Source organism: Ceratosolen solmsi, unplaced genomic scaffold (genome assembly GCF_000503995.2).
Source record: "Ceratosolen solmsi marchali unplaced genomic scaffold, CerSol_1.0 scaffold35, whole genome shotgun sequence".
NCBI lineage: Eukaryota > Metazoa > Arthropoda > Insecta > Hymenoptera > Agaonidae > Ceratosolen > Ceratosolen solmsi.
In genome coordinates, this window is record NW_011948423.1 from 6,962,247 (window position 1) to 6,988,396 (window position 26,150).

At 32.6% G+C, this 26,150-nt stretch overlaps 1 protein-coding gene and 1 non-coding gene across 2 annotated transcripts in view; one reads left to right on the forward strand and one right to left on the reverse strand.

The window, feature by feature from the left end:
* Positions 1-123: 123 nt before the first annotated feature.
* The window catches only part of Vmat (Vesicular monoamine transporter), a 27,829-nt gene continuing 1,802 nt past the window's right edge, over positions 124-26,150 (reverse strand). Inside the window, exons 2-12 of the mRNA XM_011499647.1 lie at positions 13,643-13,784; positions 3,562-3,762; positions 3,079-3,235; positions 2,685-2,827; positions 1,868-2,050; positions 1,545-1,646; positions 1,255-1,429; positions 1,000-1,051; positions 734-917; positions 293-426; positions 124-224 (exon numbers count right to left, since the gene is read on the reverse strand). Of these exons, the coding sequence (XP_011497949.1) occupies positions 156-224; positions 293-426; positions 734-917; positions 1,000-1,051; positions 1,255-1,429; positions 1,545-1,646; positions 1,868-2,050; positions 2,685-2,827; positions 3,079-3,235; positions 3,562-3,762; positions 13,643-13,766 (1,524 nt within the window). The 5' untranslated portion in view covers positions 13,767-13,784 and the 3' untranslated portion in view covers positions 124-155. The remainder of the gene's footprint in view (positions 225-292; positions 427-733; positions 918-999; positions 1,052-1,254; positions 1,430-1,544; positions 1,647-1,867; positions 2,051-2,684; positions 2,828-3,078; positions 3,236-3,561; positions 3,763-13,642; positions 13,785-26,150) is intronic.
* TRNAA-CGC (transfer RNA alanine (anticodon CGC)) lies at positions 5,367-5,438 on the forward strand. The gene has a single exon. It is a non-coding gene; the product is annotated as a tRNA-Ala (tRNA).

Below are 26,150 nucleotides of genomic sequence, written 5' to 3' on the forward strand. Positions count from 1 at the left end.
ATATATATATACTCTCCTTTCTCTTTAATGCAATGAAATGAAAGTTAATGATTTTAAGATTTCATAATATATAAATTTCAATGAATTGGATATTATAAAATATATATCGGTAGATACCATGGAAATATTCGTTTAATAATTAAAAAAATTCATATCTACTGCTCCTCTTCTTCATTTTCATATGTCACGTAACGTACTGATGATTTTTCCCCGACAATTAAAGACTGGAATGGAATATTATAAATTAAAACATCATTTAATACATATGTTATTATACATTATAAGATTTTACTTTTTTCTCCTCTTTTGTAGGTGGTGCTTTCAAGAAATACATAAATGGTGCATAAATAAAATTTAAAACAGCAATTCCAAAAAGCATCCATTCAAAACCAATAGTATTAACCAAAGTTCCACTTAGTGCCGGACCTAAAAGCATTATCAATATTATCTAAAATTATTTATATATATTAAATAAAAACTTTTAAATCTATATTTTTAATTATAATAAAAGTTCATAATTAAAATAATGGAATAAAGTTTTATCATTCATAATAAGTTGTCTGTATTTTCAAGTAATTACGGTACAACGTATTAATGCATAATCGTATACGTGTGTGTGCGCGTGTGCGTGTGCGTGCGTGTGCGTGCGTGTGCGTGCGTGCGCGTGTGTGTGTTCTGATATGTTTCACATACAGTAGTCTATGTTACTCGTAAAATATCATTTAACTCATACCAATTGCAAAGCCGAGACAGAAAGCTATGTCACCGATTGCATAAACACTTCCATATACTGCACTGTGTCTGATATCCACAAGATAACCAAGTTCAGGCATCATCGAACTATCTACCATGCCAATAGCGAATCCTAATCCTGCGTTTGGTATAATCAAATGGTCGATACTTTTTGCTAAGGGTATCTAGAATGAAAAAATTGTGTCCATTTAAGGCCAAACGAGTAAATAATACTCGTGTGAAAATACGTAGATATGAACTACTTACACACATTAAACAGAAACCAATAACGACAAGACCGATAAGCGCGGCCAACCATCTATAAAATTACAAAATTTACTATAAAATTTTAATAAAGATCATTTCCCAATACATGTGTACGCATACAATAAATTGTAATACAAATTTTAATACAGATATTACGATTTAATAATGCAAAATTATTGAGCTATTGCGTATTGAGATTGAAACAATTTGTAAAAAGTTGTTGGGATACAGAAGCGAAAGAGAGTATGCTCATACCTGCCCATTTTGTGCCCAAGGGGCCCAAAAAGATTCGTGCCAATTAGGTAACTTATACTAGCGGGTAAAAATGTGGCGCCTTGTTTCCATCTGCTCGCGCTCATGGTATCCATCATCCAAATTGGTAAACTTGGCTCTAACATGGCGATGCCCATATTTGCAAAAGTTATTGCACCTTTATCGTTTATAATTGTTTCATAATTAATACCGTAGAATATTATTTATTCTTGTAGTTTGTTAAAATTTGTCGGTTGGTTGGAAAGGTTAAAAATTTAAAGAATATACATTACCTGCGGCGAGAATGATGTAAGGATCGGTAACTAGGGATTTTAAACTCGGTGGCTCCGCTTCTGTATAAACAACCGACGGCTGGAGCATTAACAATTGGAGTACTAAAATTGAAAATGTTGAAATAATTTCTTTCTCGTTCAAAGTACATTTAGAAAAAACAATTTTTTTTTTTTGTTAATGTTGAATATCAATGATATTTCGAAAAGATTTTAAGACATTTTCAGATATAAAGATAACAGATTTTAAGATATTAAGACCTGAATTAAAATGAAGCCGCTCGCCGATTATAAGCAACTTATTAACAATGAAATGCACCACCTACCTCCATCACCAAGGGCCAAAGCTGATAGTACAAGGAAAGGCGCGGACTTCCCTACAAATTCATACATTAGTCCACCAAAAGGTGGCCCAATAAGGACACCCAAGGCCAGTCCTCCAAGGGCTATTCCCATGGCATTCCCTCGCTCTTTATCATCCTGATAACGCTCGGCTAGCATCCCCATACCTGCGTAAATTAAATTTAGTTTAAACATGTACATAAATAATTCATACACTTTGTGCAAATTATATTTTCCTTTAGGCATCTCACGTTCCAGATTATTAAACTGGAAATATTTATCATCATCGTAATTCATACTCAAATTGAACAATTATTTTACATTTTTGGTTGTATTTATTTCATTTTGCGCTAATGAAAAATATAATTCAAGTACAAATAATTTTTCAAAGTTTTTCAATATGCCTTTTTTATTATTTGAAATTTAAGAATGGACCTCGTTTAGATAAATGATGAAGATATATTTTACAAATTTATAAATATTCTGTATGTAAATAAATATGCATTATAAATGTACGTTTATACTTGGATCCTTAATAGTTAAATTATAATCCATTTTATTTTATAGTTTAATTTTGATATTTTGTCTGTGTAGCAATGTCTTTTATGTAAAATTTTGTTAAAACAAATATTAAAAAAAAAAAATTTGCTTGAATAAATAAAGCTCATGCCATTTTATATATATAAAAAAAAAAAAAAAAAAAAAAAAAAAAGAAGAAGAATGTTATTTAAAAAAGGATATTAATTTACTATCATGTTGAAACTTTGAATTATTTATAAAAAAAAAAAAAAAATGTAATACCCGAAACACTAGAGCAAGAAGATCCAATGCCTTGAAGTGCACGAGCTAAAAAGAGTATTCCGTAACTTCGACCAAAAGCAAAGATCAAAGTAGACAAAAACATTATAATAAATCCAGTAAACATAGGAATACTATAACCAATCCTAAAAAATAATATTTATTATTAATTATTGAATTGTAAAAATATTTTTCTTATTAATTCATTGACGACGTTCGGCATAATGTATTACCATTATTTTCTATATGTATATGCATAAAGCTAATTTTAATGTTATTTTATAGCAAGTAGATTGCAGAGAATGCTTTTTTTAAGTATCAAAATAATGTAATCAGGTAATACTTTATTACCAGACTTGCATTAGAATCTTTTTTTTTTTAAATAAAAAAAAAGTACTTGTGTGTTAGGGGTCCCACTATTGGATTTGCTAAGAGTTGAACAAAGGCTTTTGAAGCAAACATCATACCAACAGCTACTGTCTCTTCTATAAGTTCTCGATGTCTTTCTTTTTTTTCCAACGCCTCAACAACCGTCTGATTAATCGTTGTAGTTTCTTCAAAAAATACACATAAAAAAAATTGATTATACAAATATATTGTTAACAGATAATAAATTTGCATGACTGTCCGGAAATATGATGCATTGAATTTTTCATTGTAATTAAAAGTACGATAAATGTCAATGTCTCTTGAAGCTTTTGTAACCGAACGGTGTTGCAATACAATTTAAAGTAATATGGGAGAAAAATAAGAAAAAATTCTACATAATTTATAGCACATGTTTTATAACATATATTTAAAAGAATCGTGGGAGAGAGAGAGAGAGAGAGAGAGCGAGAGAGAGAGAGAGAGACAGAGAGAGAGAGAGATGCAGACTAACCAATGGAGGTAACCGCTGTAGATAGAATAAACTCCAAAGGTGAATTGTTGGAAGCGTTTGAAGCACAAGAGCAACCAGGTGCTGTTGGTGTTATTGTTGTCGTGGTCATCTTGGATGTGTGGTGTTCCGCTCCTTCGAGATGTTCGCTCAGGGTTGAGTTTGGATGTTTCATGTCATAAAGGAACTCGGGGATGATTGGCACTGAAACATATTTTGATTTATACATTTTAACAATATTCTATTACGATTAATTAATTAATTAATTAATTAATTATCATAAATTGCTTAATTTATAATTTAATATTAGTTAACAATCAATAGTGATTAACTGTTTGAAGTAAATGAGTTTTTAGATTATACAAATTATGTTTTGAGAAATTTATTCGTGAAAAATTCTAATTCTAGTGAAATATATTTTATATAGCATAGATCGAGCCTTAGCTAAATCAGATTTAGTGACTGTTACATTTTTACAACTTTTAGTCCTTATCGTGTCACTCCGCAAGATTTCACCCACTCGTGTCCGTGTAGATTAAACTAGCATGATTCGCAATTGCTCATCTGTAAATTTTATTTTCAATCAAATAACCAGCAATGTTTTAACTTGATTTGGAATTTCATACGACTTATAAGAATAAAATATATTTAACGTATACAATGATCGATAATTTAATCGAGGATTTGAAGAGAAGATTGAAAAAGCAGGTAATGAAGCTCTTTTTGCTAGAATTTTGCTACATCTTTTTAAAAAATATATAAATTATGGATTATTTTTATTTTTACCATTATTTCATGGGCAAATTTTGATACTCTGATAGTTAAATATATACTTTTCGAAAAGCCATTACATACAATGATTTTCTAAATTTTCTATTAAAATACAATAAATATTTTATAGTTATTTCAAAATAGGATAAAAATAATTTATCGTAAAAAGTTAAATAATAATTATTTATAATTATAAATATGTAAAACTGTGACATTCGCGCGTAAATGAATGATTTATATTTTTTTTGGTAAATTTATTTTAGAAATTAATTATATGATTTGATAGGAACTCACAATGTATACATAATACATAGAAAGCCATCATTTGGTTAATTTATTTCTATTAAGTTGCCAAATAGTAATTTTATAAAATTGTATATTAATTTTGCATTACATGAGCATACTTTTTAATAACAAACAAATAAATAAAAGAAAATTTATTTTCTCTTAACCCGTAGTAACAAGTTCTAAAATCCCTTGTGACTAAACAGATATCTACATTATCGATGAATTATTTGTATAACTGAATAAATAATTACTTAATATTTCCATTGTTTTTTTCTCTCCTTTTTCTTCTTTTTATAAAAAAAAAAAAAAAAAAAAAAAAAAAAAAAAAAAAAAAAAAAAAAAAAAAAAAAAAAAAAAAAAAAAAAAAAAAAAAAAAAAAAAAAAATGATCCAAAATTTGAATACCTCAATCATTGCTAAAACTACTAATCCTTACTTCTAATAAATAATTAGTCATTAAGTACAATTAACATATATAGATTAATATCTTTTTATCTTTTTAACATGTCCTATTACAAACAATCAAGCCTAAGATTATCTAAATCTATAATTCAAATATAATATTTTTACACTAATAATTAGCGTGAGTATAAGATTATTAATATAAATTTTATTAATCTTTACGTAGAGTAAGGAAGGAAACATCGAATTTCAACTACTTCTCTTTAAAATACCGAATAATCGTTCATTTTTGGGTAATAATTTATATTTACACCTTAGAAAGACTTTATGCATTAAAGATATTACACTGGGGGTGTAACTCAGTGGTAGAGTGTCTGCTTCGCATGCTGAAAGTCCTGGGTTCAAATCCCAGCACCTCCAACCCCCTTTTTTATTATTACATTTTTTTTCCTCCATTGTACTGGATGATAATTACAAATTAATACAATTAATACTATTAATACAATTAATATGAAGAAATTGCTGGTGGCGTGTAAATAATAATATTACAAGTTTTTAAAAAATATTCTCTACAATATTATTATTGTGCTATATTACGATTACGAGTAAAAAAGTGTTTTGGAGGCGACGGGTCGTGTGTGTAACGTTATTTATATAACGTCGCTCTTTTCATAAATTTCTCCTTCATATTTGTTATTTGCAATTTAACATATTCGTCGAAAGGGTTGATGGAGGAGGAGAGTGTTTGCTGTGAAGTGACTGAAAGAAGACAGAGAGAGTTGATGACGTTGATAATTAATTAACTGAAACACAATGACGACACCACCGAGCGCGCGACAATAAACGTAAGTGTAAAAGTAAATAAGCTGAGGAGAATGCGCATTACTTACACTTACTCATTGTTCTAAGTACGCGGCAATAAAAGTAGAGAAATAGGAAATGGGATATAAAATCAGCGTTTCCTGTGCTCTTGCTTCTTCTTCTTTGTTAATCTCGCATGTTACAGGTTTCATCTCGAATCTTAACTAACCAACAAAACAACTATAGTAGTAATCAAATCGCCGGGCAGCAACGCGTTTTAATTATTTAGTGTAAGTAGATTGAAAGTCAGGCGCCCATTTCTAATGTTCATTCATCTTGAGCGTGTTGACAGTCGAAAAGCACTCGCCCGATAAAATTTCTCATTGGCTCGATCATGCGATGATCGACCTAATTGGGAAGCAGCGCGCCGCCTCCTCTTCTCTCGTTCTTCTTCTCATCATTCAAAAAAATCCAAACAAATTTCTATTTCGAGATGTCCGTCCGTCCGTTTGATTGGGAATGGAAAGAGGAAGTCATTGTATATATATATATAGAGAGAGAGAGAGAGAGAGAGAGAGAGAGAGAGAGAGAGAGAGGGAGAGGGGGGGGGAGAGGGGGGGGGGGGGAGAAATGCCGTGACGGCGGTATGTATCAAAAGTGCCAATGAAGTTACCCCGACGCGCGTGTACGTACTTTAATATAAAAGAAGCTTCGGTTTACGCGCTTGCGTAGTAGTATATAATATAATACGTATTGCCGAGCATTGTAAGTGTGTGGGGTGTGTGGGGTGTGTGGGGTGTGTGGGGTGTGTGGGGTGGCATCCATCCGTGGACGTTGGCGGGAGCGAGGGAGGGAGCAAGACGTGGGTGACGGCGTGGGCTGGGTCAGGGGCAGGGGCAGGGGCAGGGGCAGGGAGTGGTGGTGGTGGTTATATTGTATATAGCACTCGCCAGTTCCATAAATGCATGACCACTTATCTGGATTGGCGGCGTGACATACGGCGGTCCATACGTTTTCCGCGCGCTCACCCCTCCTGAATTAAACATCGAGCATCGAGGCACTGGGGCGGTTGAAAAGTTAAAAGCTGGAAAAACAGCGGCGAGGGACGCGCGCGATCATTTTCCCACCCACTCCCCCGCCTCAGCCCCCAACCCCCATCCACCCCGGAATGTACACGCTCGTTCGTTCGTCAAGTGCCTTTCCTGGTTTTTTCCCTTACACACTTTTGGACTTGAGCGCGGCCGTCAAATCTCAAGCTCTCGCCGTTAGATGCTCGACTTTTAATGTCGTGTTGCTTCGCCCTTTCTCTTTCTCAGAGGACCCCTCGCCCCAGGCTCCCCCACCACCTCCACGTCCTCCTCCTTCCAGCCTGCTATTCCTACTTCATCATGCTCTCTAACATACACGAGCTCCCTCTTGGCTCGAATTTTCTTGTTCCGCTACTCCTTATTTTCTCTCCGCTTTCCCGTAAAATAATTACCACGGATGAGATAGCCTTCCGCGCGTATTTCTTCTACATTTCTTCACTTCTCACTTTTTCAAAATCTTTTATTTGTCATTTTGTGAAAACATCGATTTCCCGCGTATGGAAATATTCCATGATTAAAAAGTTGATTAAAAAACTTTATTGTACTTCTAAATGTGAATTTTGCAGATTGTTTGATGTTAATGTAAGGCTACGGTGGCAATAAGCAGTATTTAATTGATCTATACAATTTTTAATTTCTCAAACCCATTGTGTTTTTTTTTAATTGTTATAATAAAAATATAATAAGTAATTATAGGCTTAAATTATAAATTACAATAAGCCGTACAGTGAGACATTATGAATAAGATTTATATTATTACAATGTTAAAAGTTCGACATAGAAGCACATGAGGTAGGCCAAACATCGGTTCAATAAATAATTTAAACACACGATGCGGCTTATTATTCGAACGAAAACGTAAATTACGTAAATTTTATCCATTCGTTAGATAAGCGATGAATAACGTCACCGTCATTTCCCGACAAACTTTATTACAAATTGATTACTCGGAACTTTTATTTTATATTAAATACGAGTAATACAATGAATTTGAAAACTTTTATTTAATAATATTTTCAGCAGTCGATCCTTTTATTTTAATAATTCTTTTCTTAGCAATGACTAATTCACCGATAAAAATAAGACTTTTCCATTATAACTGCCTACCTATAAAATATACTACATCGCAGTACTAATGCACACGAACAATCTTTTCCTCTTGACTAATACACTTTCTTAATAGTTTAGAAATTAGCCTTTCATGCAAATTTTATAATAAATATCAGCAAATGTATATAAAATAATTATATAAAATTAAGTCAGATTATATAGGTTATTCATATTAATTGTTAAGCCAGAATTTCTACCGATCACATTCGAGTGGTTCTCTTGAAAAAGGAAAAAAAAAAGGAAAAAAAATCTTTCAAAGAATCCCTCATTTGGAAAAAAAAATTGTAAAAAAATGAGATATTATGAAGCATAATGAACTTCGAGTAATAAATAATATTCCCGAGGGATATTGTTTTCTAGTGGAAAAGGACTTTTCTACCCTAATCATGACAAATCCTCGGTACTCTGTGCATTTCTCTCTCTCTCTCTCTCTCTCTCTCTCTCTCTCTCTCTATCTCTCTCTCTTTATTTATCTATCCAACTGTACACATATATATATCATTCTTCCACTTTTTCGTTCACTTAAGTAGCCTATCGTAGGAGCAGAACGACGCAGTACAACTGCTGTGGTATTATGTTGACTTATATTCTATAATAAGATTGCCAATTTCATCGCTTCAACGGGATATTAAGCGCCATTCCATTTTTTCACTCTTTGTCCCGCTTTCTTCGATTAAAAAATCACGTTCCATGAGAAATTATTAGTAGCAGGCATGCTGAAAGTCGATGCAATTTATCATTAACCTCGTCTTAATACTCGGCTAATTCTGCAAGAAAACACGAAGCTAACATTCTCATAATCTCGAACTTGCCAATAAAAATGTGCTGCATCGATAAAGAATTAAATAAGTTAATGGCTACCATGACAATGAATTTTCACCTAATAGTCTAGTGCTTTGAGCAGAGACACTTCTTTGATATTCGCGTTTATGTGCAATGTCCAGTCATTAGAGAAAATTCACGAAAGTACATGTGAAAATACATTTTGCGCATAATGTACACTCGAAATATACAAATAAAAAATGAATTACAATCGCGGTGCTGTCATTAAAATTAGCCGGAAATAATGTAAGCGTTAAAGTGTTTTGTTATCTCGTGTGATATTCAGTATGGTTGATTAGTATAAATTTTCCTGTGAAAAATATAAATAAAAAAATCTTAATAAAAGCCGTTTAATAGAGAATTCATGGGACTTTACAACCTCTTCACCTCTCAGTATTCATTACTTATAAATGACAAAAGTAAGTAAAGCCTCGAAGGTGGTCTTAGTCGAGTAGCACTTGACTCGTACACGAATACCTAAATTCATTCGACCCCGTGTAGCTTTTACAAGTATGTACCGTACGTATGTAAGTGCATACATGGTGAAAACCCGCAACTTCGAAATTTCGCTATCGGCGTCCGTTCGTGCTTCGGTGAGCGGAAACGAGGAAAAACCGCGCGCGATAGATAGAAGTGCTAACAGCCTGTGAAAAGGTAGAGTTTGCGCGAACGTTGTTATAGGTCCACCATAACCATTTCTCTCCCCTATATAAGATGCGACCAGATACTTTATTATACGTTTTAACCGATTTTTCAAAGAAGCTCTATTACGTTGTGCTATCGATTATATGCTCACTCCGTTATTTTGTCTTTTATCTATTATTATTATTATTATTATTATTTTTTTTTTTTTTTTTTTTTTTTTTTTTTTTATTTTATTACTGACCACGGGATAATATATTAATATGGAAATATAATGAGTGTGACAGGGTGGACAATGTTCTTGTTACTTTTAAATCGATGACAATATTCAATTTTTCACATAAAAGCTTCTTGAAAGTATGCATTGCAAGTGGCTAAAATAAATAATTTAAAAAAGAAAAAAGAGAAAGGAAAACAAAAATAGTACTTGATTTTCAAATTTTAGCACACATTCTGTACAGAAGTGTGTATAGAAAATATTCTTAACCCTTATTATTGTCAAATATAATTGAAGAATATTCATTCGTTACAAATTCTATAAAATTCTATCCGTTTTTCTTTATTTGTTTGTCTGTCTGTCCCATTCTGCGTATATGCATGTGTGCGAGCGTAGATGCGATTGAATGATTTGACAAACAGATGAATAATATATTCATCTAATATTTATATCAAATCTGAGAATTGATATTTCCTTTTCGATTGCTCTATTATATGTTCATAGATAACGAATTCCTTAGAATTGGATATTAATTATGATCAGATTACATATGATTAGATGTTAAATTTTTCATGGGATAATATTAAATTAAAAGTTACAGATCTAATAAAATTAATTAACTTCCAAGCGTTAGTTATTAAAAATGCATATGTTTAGCATAACGATATTTACGTATATGGTAAGATCCGATAATTTTTAGATATCATTTAACAAAAGATGACGAAATCGAATTTCTTTCTTTGTTTTTTTTTTTGTTTTTTTTTTTGGTTTTTGTAACGAATATCGTATAAATACTTCAAATGTAGATCGTTGAAAAGTACGTTATCATTATGATAATATTAGATTAGTAGCTTCGATAAACCTGTATTATACATAAGTAAATATAAAAATACAATTTTCTAATAAAATATAAATTTAAATATGAAAATTTGAAGAAAAATACAAAGTAGATTAAGGTTTAAATTGAAATCTCTAATGGTTACAAAGTACTCGATAACTTCAAGAATAGCGAACAGCAATGAACTAGAAGTAATATCGAACTACGTTTTATAATAAAAGTGATAATAGATTTAATCAAATTTATAATTTAATGAATTCACAAGTCACTAATAGTCATAATTTTTATATATTAATTGTAAAAAATAGAGTTGTATAATTTATAAAATGTATATTAACAATATATTGACTATCAACATGAAGACAAAACATAAGCTTAAAATTTGAATATTTAAAAAATAGATAAATTGCAATAAAATTGCAAAGTACAGATATAAAAATCAATAACTGAAATTTTTGAAATGTAAGAAAAAAATTAAAATTTTTAATATATTCATGAATTTAATATAGAATTAAAAACTTTCTGATTTAAATTTCATCGGATACAATAGAATGGGAGTACCTCGATACAAATAAATTGTTTATTTGATCAATCTTGAACTAGCTGCGATAAATTACTAAAAGTTTATTAATATCGCGTTGAAAAATATTTTGAAATGTTTCTTATATGCACACAAATTTTAAATGAATAATTAATAAATCTAAAATACTACAACTGGAAAATCAATGAGCTGATATTTAAAAAAATTAAGTTTAAATCGAATAAGAATGATTTCTCACATGTATAGAATTTATCTTATATGAAATATTAACTAAAAGCTAAAACGATGAAATAAAGCAAAATTGTTTTGTCGAATCTCCTCTTTATATGCATAAAGAATATCTTGAATATGTTCTTGAATATTTTAAAAGGAGCATAGCAGGCATTACAAAGGATCAATGCAGTTTTAGTCGTTCGTTGAAAAACGATTTTTATTCTATATTGAGATTATATATAAAAATAATTATATCATACGTTCACTGATGATTATAATGAATTATTTATTATAAAAATTATAGAATTTTATTACTGCAGAAACAAGTTTATAATTATAGAAAAAAATATAAAAGAGCTCATGTAATGATATGTTTATATTAATATAATTTGGATTGTCCTATTCATATAGTTAAATAGAATATTTATTAAGAGAATGAAGAGGATTAGATTTTAAGGTGAAGAAAATACTGGATATATTACCGCCATAGTGAGATTAAATTGTGACGATGATAGCTTAAAAATTGCAAATGAAAAATTTAGTAAGATTAATGCATCATCTTGGTGTATCAGACAATGGAAATCTAATATAAATAGAATATCTTTGTTAATGCTAAAATAATGAAATATTGAATTATCAATAATTTTATATTTTATAAATTTATATTTAAATTTTATAATAGCCTTTCTATATATATATATATATATATGTATATATATAATTGCAATCATACATAAATATTATATTGCTTAAAGAAGTCAATAAGATAAGATAGTTTACGAATAATACGTAATAATAATTAAAATAGTTGATACATTATGCATAATATAATAAAAGATTATTATTGTAATGTAAACGATAATGCTGTATAAATAATGTAAACATATTATGTAGATCATTATTATAATGGTGATAAGTCAAGTAGGTTAACGTGTAAGTCAACTAGGAAGTGAAATATAAAGCTGTCACTGATAGAAAATTGAAATCTCATTTTAACAAATATTTAAGATGTAAGCATTAATTGACATGGATTTATAATAAATGAAATATTCTTTCGATTGATACAGTAACGCTATTGACAGCTGTTAATATCAGCCGCACTACAATAGCGATAACAGTATGGTTCTTCATTATAATAATAAAGTATTATCTGTAGAAGCGATGTAATAACTATTAATTGAACAATTGTGGCACCAATGTAAAACGGGGAGTTTGCTGAACTTAAAGTACTTAAATAAAGATTTTAATTATCTACAGGAGATACTTACTTCGTTACTCTCAAGCTTACTTTCCGCCTTTCCTTTATACGCTTTGACGATATGAAGCTTTTAAAGCGAGAATGATTCAATGGCGAGCCTGGGCTTGTTAAAAGAATCGCGCGCACGCGCAAACCGCATTTACATCAGTCGTCTAATTGCACTTCTTCACTTCCGTTCAAGTGTCTTTTATTTCTTCATTTTCTTTCATTTATCGCGACAGACCGTGCAACAAGAAATTCCAGAGAGGCTATGGGAGCAAGTTACCGAGAAATGATCCGTAGTTGTCGACGCACATGTCCAAATGAGTGAGACTTGGATATTCCAAGGATGAAACTACTCATTAAAAGTTATCTTGAAGCCATTCGAAACAAAAAAAAGCTTCTCTTACTTAATACCAGAAAAGATGAATCTTATTATTAACAGCTTTTCAATTTATTTTTAATCGCTGGATTCGTTTAAATTCTAATTTATATTTGATCGAAAATTTAATCCACCATTTTAATTGCAATATTTATATTGTAAATGAAGTAACTATAATCTGACATTGGATTAAAGAAATCGATAGTAATTAGGTCACAATTAAACAAAACCCTTGATAAATTCTCATATTAAGAAAATACTGATCATCGCGTTTATTGTTTATACTCGTCTTACCACGTAGCGCACTTACGGAATCGCAGAACGATGAATTATATATTATATATAATTATATATAATTATAACGAAAAAAAAAGAAAGAAAGAAAGAAAGAAAGAAAGAAAGAAAGAAAGAAACAAAGAAAAAGAAAGGTAAAGAAGAGAAAATATAGAAGGAAAGAAACATGTAGCTTTGTATCTCTCGAGCAAGGATTCAACTTTTATACTTATCCTAGGTCTCAAAAATCACAAAGTAAGGCATTTAAATCACAAATACAATCTCTGATTAATCTTCCTCTTAACGCTTTCTATAAACGCTCCGGTGACTGTGGACTCATCCGCAGAACAGGATATGAATAATGTTTATTAGCAGCGTTGCTTGCTGTTCATTAAAGTGCTCGGTAATGTATAATCGGCTAAATAATTAACGAGGTAAATATAAAGTGCAAATTACTTACCGACGGTAGTGAGTAGCATATTGTCTAGTAACAAGGCTATGGCGACGATCACGAGGACTAGACTTCGTGATTCGCGACAGCGTTGCAACCAGCCGCTCCATTGCCCCCCAGCCATCCTCTCCATCTATCGGCTCCTGTCCCTCTGCAAAATAAAATTTCCCTCCTTTTTAATGGACTTTTAATTATATTTATGCCATGTTATCATTATCGAATCTTAATGAGACTTGGCCGTAATTATGACGCGATATTGAAAATTGTCATTTTTCAAATACTCCGGTTAATTACGATGCTATTTTGATGATCTTGGCGTAAGCCAAGTACCTCCATATAGTCGCGTTGCTTTTCATTTACAATGCGTTGCAATTGTCATCTTTCATTCACATTGGTTTAAAAATAAACCAGTAGATCCAAATAACAATTGTGGAATGTCTAATTTTCAGTAAATCTGCGCAGCTAACTAGCGCGCGCGCGCGCATTTATGTAGAAAATAGAATTTCGTTAAAGTTTCATCTACAATGCCTAAATAAGTATAATTAAAATGAGGGAGAATAATGTCTGTTCAAGGTTTTGACAATACTGTGAATTTTACATGTATTAAATTGCCGACCGAAGTATTTACAGAAAAATTCAAACTTAAAGATAAAATTTAGATCCACCCTCTCAATAAATTTTCGTTCGAATCGGGCATTTCCGGCACTATCCCGTGATTTGTCCACTTACGACGATAAAAGACTAGAAAATTCTTCGGGTCGATATAAAACATTTGTATTTTGGGAGAGACAAGGATATAAAATTCATGAAATTACATTTTTATTGCTGGAACGCTATAGCTACTTCATTGCAAAGTTCCCTCGGCAGTTTTTGGAGACGCAGTAAACTTATAGATTTTAATGATTGCAATTATGAAGGAGCAACGCAATTAGCCGTATCAATTACGAGCTCTTAATGCTGTGAAATTCTCGTTTCTACTGTCACCTGGCAAGCTCTTTTGTAAAAACTCTATTAAGCGAAGCTTTTAATTCATCACTTTATCACACCTAGCTGGACATTTTTTCTCCCTATGTGCAAATTTCTTAACAATGAATGTCAATCAAACGATATACTTTTCATGCGAATTTTCGTAAAAAAGATAATTAATTTGATTCGTAAAATAATAAATAATATGGCCGATAAAACTACTATGTATAAAAGTCTATAATTGTGATTAAAAAATAAAGAATCAAAATTTAATTCACAAGAAAATTAATGTTATCAGGCATCAAGGCATTGCCTTTTATAATATTTCATTATATTACGGCTACTTTCTAAGTATCTTAAGAAATGCTAATTTTTACTGCATTATATAATTAATTGATAAGATATCTTGATTATAAATCAGATCAAAAAAAGAATGAAAATGTAAAAAAGTTAACATTATACTGGATAATATAATAAAAAAGATTTTCTTATATATATATATATATATATATATATATATATATTAAAATAAATATTATAATTGAAAATATTTATAATTAAATCATTTTTTATTTTTCTAAAAGACAAAGTATGGGAAAACAATATTACCACGTAATTTCCATATTTTCAAGTATTTTTTATCGTTTGCATTATATATTGTTAACAAAATATTTATTTAATCTTCGATTGGATAAGCACAATATATTATACGGCGGCTAAGTATATTATATATAACTACTAGAATAAATAATACCAAAAATATACAGGTAAATTGATTTTAAATTTAATTGATTACTCAAATTATATATTTACGTGACATTCTTTAAACGAGAATAACGAACGGTTTTTAATTTTGGGATATTATAGACTAAAATTTCTTTTTCACCTATTAAAGTCATTTGTTCAGTTATATAAACACGTACCAGTAATAATTTATCTCTTCAGTTTACAGTTTCGTGCACGCACAGAAATTTCTGACATTTCAATGACTGATGACAATTGAGAGACTTCAAGACCAACGCAATGTGCAAAAAAGAAATAAAATATTGAATCATCTAGAACAACGAGGAAAATTATGCTGCAAAGAAGAATATATAATGAGCTTTTTCATTATTAAATGTGTATTAGATAAATAGCCTGTTACAATATTTTAATGGAACATACTTTTCATAAATACATATGTATATATATATATATATATATAATCCTAGATAATCCATCCGTTGCATTTTATTAATAATTTCAAATTTATATTGGTAATCGTCCAATACACTTTAATATTAATCAATCCGAAACTTTTATTGGTATTAGTAAATTACTGTAAAAGACATACAATGTTTTTTAAATAGATATTATTAGATGGCAATTGAAGATTAATGGAACGATGTGATAGAAGCGCACTCTAGCGCTTCCCTTACAAAATACAGACACACATTAAAAAATTGAGGTGAATGATGCAAGAAAAATGAATAAAAAAAAAATCTAGAAAAAAATAGAAAAAGGGTACTTAGATGAGGAAAGAAAGGGAAGGCAATCAGCATTTCTTATGAGCTTGCCTCTCCCACTCATTCTTATTTTCACTCTTTTTCTATTTTAACGTTTCTCCCATCGCCTGTCTCTTTCCCAATCTCCCAGGACTGTGTGTGCATTATTCCTTGAAAGGTTCTATTCTCTCGCGCCACTTATAAACCCCGATGCTTGGCTTTCAACGATTCGACGTTCAATCTGCTCCTCTTCCTCCGTTTTCCCTTGTGGCTCCTTTTTTTAACTCTTCGAACAAGTCTTGACGTGCAGAAGCTTTACAGTAGTAATTACTGAAAGAATGACCGCAGTGGTTTGTTTGTCGACAGACTTTACCCGCAGACTCGTGCTTGCGTAAGAGCGCGAATTTCCTGATGGAAAGCTGTTAAAGATGACAAATATAGTATATGCTATATATATTTATATATATAATCTTACTATTTTTCTAATGTTGGTTTTTTTTTTCAAAAAATCTCTCATTTCCCAACATTTCAATATCATGAAAACATACATCTGCTTTTATATTACTTCTCTTCTTATACACAACCGTATATATATATATATACCTTTACTAAACTTCAAATTATTATTTCATTATCAGATACAAAATATTATGTGGTGGTGAAAAATACGCGCACCATATACTACTTAAATTGATTATTTTCTAGAAATATAAATACAATATATAAATATAGCATTGAAATGTTGTTTGTAGTATAGAAATATATTGTTTCAATTAAATAAATTTATAAAATAAATTAATTATTTCGAGAAAAAAATTAAGCATTTACATTTTAATAAACTTAGTGATAATACATAGTGCAGGAATATAAATATGTGAATTAATAATATATATAATATTAATAAATTTTACTACGAAAACTCGATTAAATCTTACGTGTGAGATATTCGAATAAATTTTTTATGAATAAATTTTTAAAATTCAATTACAGATTTTATGTATAAAATTTTCTTTTTTTAAATCATGTGCACTCAATAGAAAAAGAAAGTTTGTATATTTTATTCGGAACTTACAAAAGTAATCGTAAAAAATTACAATTTGTTAAAAAGTAAAGCAAAATCTAATTTTGTTATAACTCTACTCTCTCTCTCTCTCTTTCATTCTCTCTCTCTCTCTCTCTCTCTCTCTCTCTCTCTCTCTCTCTCTCTCTCTCTATCTATCTATCTATCTATCTATCTATGTATCTATTTATCTCTCTGTGCGTGTGCGTTGTCAAACATTTGTCACTAAAGACGACAAGTGCGAGGGGAATTGACTTGGATATGTGAAGAAATAATTCTGAGATAGTAGAATCGCAGTGCAACCCAAGTAAAAATGCCTCTAATCCGATTGCCAATGGCGGCGCATTCACGGCTTAGACTGATATATCCATGACGTAAGGGTGACTTCTCATTCCCAGAAATTTTAGAGGCCAAACAAAGAAACGCGAGGGAGTACCATCGATCATAGAGTGCCTGGGCAATGCGTTGACGTTTTACAATGAATTCTCGCGCTCGCGTATAGGAGATGGAAGGGCGTTCTACAAGATTTTTCTATTAGCCGTTAGCGTTCGCTTGTATTTCGTGGGCGCGATACACAACGTCGGGGCCACTCGGCGCTAACGAGCTAACGAGCCTGTATGAATCAACGAATATCCCAAAATCACTTCATCAACTCACTTGTCTCGGCTGTCAGTTGCACTAGCGGCCGGCGATAATCCACTCACGAGCCACTTATCGGCTTCAGGACATGGCTGAGTTTGCTCGGCGTCACTTCGTTTTGTTTTTGCCGTCCTCCAACCAGTTTTTTTTTTCTTTTTCGCGATTCGCGCTTGAAGAAAGCTTGGAGAAGGGCCATTGGTTAGCCTTGAGCTCTCCTATTTTATCAATTTTTATTAAATGCCTTGTGGCTGCGCGTGCTAATCTTTCAAGCGACAATGTTTAAATTTCCTTTTTGATCGTTGATCGGCCCTGTAAGATTTTTTCCTAGTCCGAAATTGCAAAAGGTGCATAAAATCTTGGATGAAAAGATTTTACGTTTGGGAATAGAAAAGTAGAGGAAATGCTGTGAGTACATTTGGCAATGCTCGATTTTACTAGGTAAAACATTAAAACGGATTAAAGTAAAAATAGTATTGACATTATTTCTATATTGAATATTCTTTTTTTATTATATAAGGAATATAAATAGTAATTCTATTGCTATATCATGTATGAATAATTAGCATCTCTTTAATTTTAATTAATAAATGGTGGCCATGTCTGAGAAGGAAATTGTTTTATACAGGATACTTTGCCATATTTTCATTACACAAATGATAATAGCCGTAGCTTAAGCATTTACAATAACTGGTGAGAGGATACGCATTTGAAAAATAATTGACTAAATTTATTGAAGTCATTGTAGCAGCTATTGAGAACGTTATTAGTAAACGCTATTTGAACGCGGGCAAAACAACGTAATATAATTTCATATCAAAGCTATCACTCCTTACTAACTTGAATAACAGAATCATGAAGCTAAAGTCTATTTAGCACTAATTCTATTGGATTTAAAAGCAATTAAATTCATACACTTGTCGGTTCACAAATACATACAGTCAATGAATTGAACATACATATATATATATATATATATATATATATAGATAGATAAATAGATAGATCGATAAAGATATTGCAAGACGTGTATTGCAAACATTGCAAGTCGTTCTCATCTTGGGAAGCACGACTACTCTTAATAGTACTGTAGCCAAGAGTTTCAAGTTCGTTAAGGGACAATTAGATTTGGACGAATAGACGCTCTTTTACCAAGAAGTCAGATTCACCACGTCAATAGCTGAATAGCTTAATTATATCTTGTATTAACTTTGAATAATACACTTTCATCGCAGCAATAATATTGTCGATTTATCGACCGACTATTATATCTACATATCCTATGAAAGAACTCTCTCTTAATCCATTAAATTCAATCAAACAGCTAATGTAACACTTATTATTCAAATATTAAATTTGTATCAATGTAAACTTAGGTTGTTTTAAAAATTTTAAGAAAATCTTGACGAACTTATAATACACTTACTGAACAACAAAAAAAATGCAAAGAAGAACTTTTAAACTTATGCTTTGAATTTGAAACTCGATATGATATTTTACTCTACTTTAATCTCATAATCGTACAGTCGTTATTTCACTTGACAATATATATGAAATAATAATGGATAATTTTTGCAATTTATTTATAGCTGTTCTGCATCTATTTCCGTATGATAAAAATTTATGTGAATATTCCATATAAGGATATACCATTAGAAGGAAATTTCATCGGTATTTATCTTTAACTAAAATATTTGTGAAATTTCTTTGGGTGGTATATTGATAATTCTAATAGTAAATTAATAATTAGTGGCTATATAATAAATTTTATTATTCAGCTTGTAAGAAGATAAAACGCGATTTCAATATCGATTAGATCGATTTGCTTCTTGAAGGATCAAAAAAAAAATAAAGTAAATAAGTTCACGTAATATAAACTCAATATAAAATAAAACTGTAAATACAAACTGATTCGAACTTAATATAAATGAAGTTGAGCTGAACGACTGTTAATCGTAAAAAGTAAAATTCCGACGTTAGTAAATTAAATTGTAGCTTAGTCAATTGTAAAATGAACTTGCAAAGATACACAAGAAAGGATAGTGTAATAGTGCAATAGAGAAGAAGAAAGAACCGGAGGTCGATCTAAATAGAGAGAGAGAGAGAGAGAGAGAGAGAGAGAGAGAGAGAGAGAGAGAGAGAGAGAGAAAAGAGGCTTAAAGAGCAAACTGTTGCTTCAAGCTTCAACAAGTAGGCCGGCTCGAAGTCCAGTATCTATAACGGATATGCTTGAGCTTAGCTTCAAAAAGCCGAAGGTGTTAAATTTTTTAAATTTTGCCATTCGATTAATCATTCGTTAATCAATAGTTATCTTATTTTATTTATTTTTTTCCAATTGGAAATCGCAATTACATCTGTATGCCATTAGCTTTATTTTTTATATTCTAATGCCTTTTATCAAACTAGTTTATTTTAAAGCTTATTTAAGTTATTTTAAGTTATTTAAAGTTTATTTTAAGTTTATTTAAGTTTAAAGCTTCTTGTAATATATAATATAATTTATAATGTTTTTACATAATTTTAGCTTAGCATAATGATTCAAAAATGATATGGAAATAATGGTTCAGTATCACTGAAAATAATTCGTCATGGTGCATTTTCTTGTCATGATTGTAGAAATTATTTTTAACTTTATAAGAAATGCTAAAAAATTGAGTGAGACAAACGATTTTGACTCAGTTGTCGTGTTACTATTAATGTTAATCTTATTTCTTAGTATTATTTCTTAGTATAATTACCGATATATTATTATGTATAATAAATTAGGTTTGCAATATATTTCAGCGAGAAATACAACGAAAATGGTAGTCGTATTAGTAATATAAAAATCAAATGAATTTAATCTATAGCTTAACTTAACGTTATCGCATATATAAAAGAAAAATTATCCATTAAAGCGAAACGGCTGAAATTTAATTGACCCTCGAAACTTTTGTGTTTGAACGAATAATTTTTTAACAATTAAATTTGATTGCGCAATATGAAATGTCGATCGATTGTTAATATACTCGAGGACAAATTTTCGACTTTTCCTGTATACAAAGCTAAAGCTTTTATGCAATTATAATTACGATCATGGCTTTTAATTCTATTGGCAAAGTAAAAAAGTTACCATTATCTTTATTGATTATTGTTTATTATTGTTGTCCGTTACGAAACAGTCATGTTCGAAAACAACGTTAACGTTAACCATTTTCCCTAAAAAGTAAGAACGTCTACCATGCGCTTCTATCAATATCAAAATAATAAAATTTTAATCGACATCCATATACCCTTTCACACGCTGTAAATACGTTTATAATAAAAGAGCTGCGAAAGATTAACCAAACTTAAAGCTTAATATATAAAGGCAGTCGACGTCCCTTCGTTTCAGCATTCTCATTCAAAACGTAAGTAATCGCGCGGCGACATTCGAGCGACGACTAATTCCTCCCACTCGTTCCATCGAGAATAAAGTCCGGAGACGATTGATATTACCTTCTATCGAGCAACCATGGGAGTGAAGAATAGTGACGTTGAAAGAGGCTGCAAGCCGTACGTATGCTCGAACCGAAGGAGGCTGTGTCCAAACGGACGTAAAGTGCGACGAGTATAACGCGCCGTTAAAGGCATACAGATAGGACGTATCACAGCGTTCCACTTAGTGTCGCGCGGGCGCGCGATATTACGACCCTAAGCGAATTACCAGGGGTACGAAAATTGCATTAAGCAGCAGAGAAAACGGTTCAGTGTCGGCCCCCAACCCCCTACCCCCGACCAGATTGGCACTTTGATATGCCTCGCTAAAAGCCATATATTGCCCGATGGAGCTCATCGCGCCATCGTTTTTAGAATTGGTTTTTATTTACCTGATGGTGCTCCCGTAACTCTTCTCCTCATCATCACCACCGCCACCGCCAGCATCAAGCGCCCTCGACGCTTTCCGCGCGCTTTTACCCTTTTGCGTGACGCGCTCGCGATGGGGAAATATCATAATTGAACTGTCGGCGTAACTTTAACGAGGTTCCGGATCTTCCGTGTCGCGTTCCCTCCTCCAGAGTGGGGGCGAACGGATCGGGGGAATCCGGGGGGGGGGGGGGTCTAATAGGGGGGGAAGCGGGAGAAGGGGGGGGGGTGGGAAGCGGTAGAAGGGGCGGGGGTTGGGAGGAGGGGCGTCGAAGCGACATTACGCCAACGTGCGAGAAATGCCCGGATAATACGTGTAAATTACCCGAGGGCTGCGATTGGCAAGACATTCGAGGTAATCCGCTTTGAAATGACGAGGCCGCGCCTGAGTGAAATCATTGTTTACGACTTGTCTCGGGGCTTTTAAAGGGGCGTTCGGTCGCTGGAATGGAAAAAGGACGAGAAGCGCTTTGTTTCGATCGGTCCTGGGACCACTGCGAGCACACGATTGGCCATGTAAATAGAAATTCGCTTCTAAAGCCAGTATATGCGAAATAAAGTTACGGCTGCAGCCCTGATCGCGAGCTACTACGACGGCAATCGGTTTTTGCGACGCGCACATCTTTTGCGTCTCTTGCGCCTTTATAATTTCGCCATACCTCTTCCGTCGGCAAATTCAATTTCGTCGTCTCGAATGTAGTCCTTGATTGCTCCTGCGTGTCTTCGAGCTTAAATCGGGATACTGCGCCACCCGTCCTCACCTTTCTACACATGGCGTCGCTCTTCTTTCTTTCGCGTTAGACTTTTTCTCTATATAAGCTTGTTTACCTCGTCGCTCGCCGGACAAAGAAGGACATTTATCAAGCGTACATAAAAAACGCCTGACTTCGTCTGGCTTTGGGACTCGTGCAGAGATATATTCATTCGACGGAGAGGACGTTTAATGAAAGACGTGTTCCATTCGGCATTGACCCGCTAAAACGTGATGGAGGTAGCGAGTTTATTTTGTATCAACTCAATTACCACTCTCCGTCAACAATATTTTACCGAGAGAGAGAGAGAGAGAGAGAGAGAGAGAGAGAGAGAGAGAGAGAGAGAAAGGCGTAGAAATGGCAATGAGTATGTATTGCAGGGCCGTGGCACAATAATGAGCTGCAAATTCCGTAATTATTGAAATCGTTAGAGTGGCCACGAAATTTCTCGATCGAGGACCTCGGTACCGCTAAATCTAATTCGCTTTGCTCGGCCATTTATCCGCCATCCTGAAAAACTGCGATCGCCCAGAGCGAGCCATTCAATCTCCACCGACAATAATATAGAAAAGGAACAAAGTATAAGGGCGTGGGCATTTGCGCGGTTGCAGACTCGCGACTAGACGTCTCAACTACAGCCAGCAATCCCCGCGCCTACTAACTCCATTATCGGCGGCAATTATCGCTACGGGTCCCAAGGCTACGCGAGAGAGAAAGAGAGATGAGTCATGCAGATTGCTTTATAACTCGGTTACCGATCATTCGATTAACCGAGCCTGCCTCCGAGTTAACACTGGCTCGCTCCTCGGCTTGTTTCGAAATCCTGCCCCTGGATGTCCCTTTGTCTCGGGCGTCGCGTCGCGAAGCGACCCTCTACTACGAGTTCCCAAGTTACGGGGCGCCGCCCCACCGACGAGCCAAGTTTGTTACCAACATGTGTCCTATATTGGCCTGGTGCCATATTTTCTTTCGGCGCGCGCTGCCCACGGCACGTCATTATTGCGCATCGAGTGCGTGATTTGACGTGTCGATGACACATTAATTACGTGCCATTACTCGCAAATTAGCCATTATTAGTGACAGCCAATGATCGTGCTTAGATTATCATGCTTTTTTATAGAGAATGGTAAGCGATTGGAAGCAATGGGCTTGTGTGCCGGTCGCAAACAAATACCTCCCTAACGACGCGTTTAATCGCACGATTTTAGCATCATCTCTCTATCCCCTCCTTGCGTTTAACATTGTTTAGACAAATGGCGATTTTCTCTTCTCAATTGAAAATTTACAAGGGCTCTAAACCTTAAGTCGTAAGTTCTATTATTTACTGCCGAAAACCAAAGATACCGTACATCGTGCCAATATCTGGCAATCGTTAACATAATGATTTATAATGATCTTTTTGAGGAGGAAGATTTAGGAATGTATCTTTAATATCGCACATACGATAATATGTATATGCTCGTCAATAAAAGGCTGAGTACTTTATCCTTCAAGGCTACAAAAATTACTTGCGTATTCCAAACTCCCCCGCGTGCTTATGATTAGGCAAAATCTTTTACTTTGTAGCCTCGATAAGCTAGAGATAAATGGAAAAGGTTCTTTGGATTAATACGGGACTTTCAACGACAATATCACTAATGCAGATAACTAAGCGATGATAGTATAAAGTCAACAAAAAAAAAAAAAAAAACTTACATTCAAGTACAACTGCAGTTAATGACTTCAATGTTTATTTGTAGTCGAGTAAAAGCATCAGCTACAAATAGCTCCTTTTCTACGTACAAGAAAATCAATTACAATAGACAATAAAAAGAGTTCTCAGTCGTAATAAGAAATACGACTTTCATATATCATTATGAGCTTTAAATAGAAACTTAACGAATTATGAGACATTCTCAAATGAGTATCAGTCAATCAAAGCATAACAATAATCTATTACATAAAAAAAAGTGCTAGTTTTACTTTATTATAAAAGAAATCGTTTTTATGTCTTACGTTCATAACGTTCATAAGTTCGTTCATCATATTTATCTAGAATTGCAAAATTATTGCTTCTTAGCGAGGCTATTTATACGGATATTGATGCTCGAGGCATAAATATCATCAAAATGACGTGTTTAAAATTTATTTCTACAATAAAGCATTAATTAAATATAATAATCCTTTAGTTGTCACAATTTTAAGATTTTCATCATTTGCACAGGATATCGGTGTATAAAATTTAATTAAAACTAATTCGTATTCAGTGTGGAACACACACACACACACACACACACACACACACGCTCACACATACATACATACATTAATTTTTTTATTGAAGGGAATATTTAAATTGACTTATTTGTTTGGCTTTTAAAATTGTAAATTAATTTACGCTACTGAAAAACCGTATGAAACGCTTGATTTGAATTTATAATAATGAATATCGTCGTTCATTTATAATACTGTAAATTGCAAAATTAATTTCACAAAAGGAAAATTAAATATTAAAAGTTAAAACTCGTATTATCTTCAAATGATTATTATTCGTTTCTTTTTTTCTTCTATTCCTTTGTTTTATTATTATTATTTTTTTTTTTATTTAACTAAAATTGTACAGAAGCGCAAATGATTTAATTTCCTTCTAACTTGGTAAATTACAATTCAACTCCGAGATTAATTTTAACTCGATCGAAATTTTATAACGATAAAAAAGAACTTTATTTATACAAAAAAAAAAAATTCGTATTAATAAAAAATGCAAATTGAAGATCCTTCTAGGATGATTAGACTTAGTAATGCATATATTTTGCGTGGCACTGATTAAAAAAAGGTCGTTGATTTTAAGAAGTTAACTTAGTTATTGCTTTTAAGTTGAAATCGAAACACAATCAAATTAAATGCCATCGTGTATAATAATAAAGATAATTATATTTATTATTATTATTGTCGTTGCTTTATTAAACTTGAGTTAAACGGGAGAAATGAAAAATATAATATCAGATAGTTGTTAAATAGGTAAGACGATGTCTCTAAAAAGGTATATACGGTTAGTCCAAATTAAACGAGCATTGAATGAAAATGGATGAGGCGTCGGTGAAGACATCTTCGGTCGAATAGATTAAAATGTTAAATAATGAATAATCTATTGAAAGCTAATGCTATATAAGAGCAAGTGTAGTTAGGATTGAGTGGAATAGTTTGGTATCGAAGGAAAAGCGCGGTGAAAGGAAAGTGGACAAATTGCCGTTAGCTACGGGATAGTCCGTTTTAAGCAAACGAAACTCCAATCTCCCGTTAAGACAAAGCAACCGCTGATTTCTGAATTGGACTTTCGGAGTCGACAGAGCATCATCGAGGATATTATCTTTTGCGAGATGGGGATGAGTAAAGAGACGATAGGCAGATGTAGATACAGATAGGCTAATTTCCGCTGTCCTTGAGAGGCGACACCGCGAAAGCTTGGGTTAAAAGGCCGCGGCTAGGCGTCGTGGAGATGACACATGGAAATGAGAGCCGAGCTTTCTCACGGGCTCATAGGGGCTGCTGCCGATGCGACCATTCGGCGAACGACACAAATGCAAAGTCAAGAAATATCAAGGAACAAAGCTCTAAAGGCTTGGTTACACTCAATTAGGGCTGCCACGATGGGGTGAGGCGGTACAAGATGCCATTGTAATATTCGTCTTTGAAACTGTGAGTTGACAACCGAGTTGTCGCGGACTATTCTCTATCCACGGGTCGTATGATTT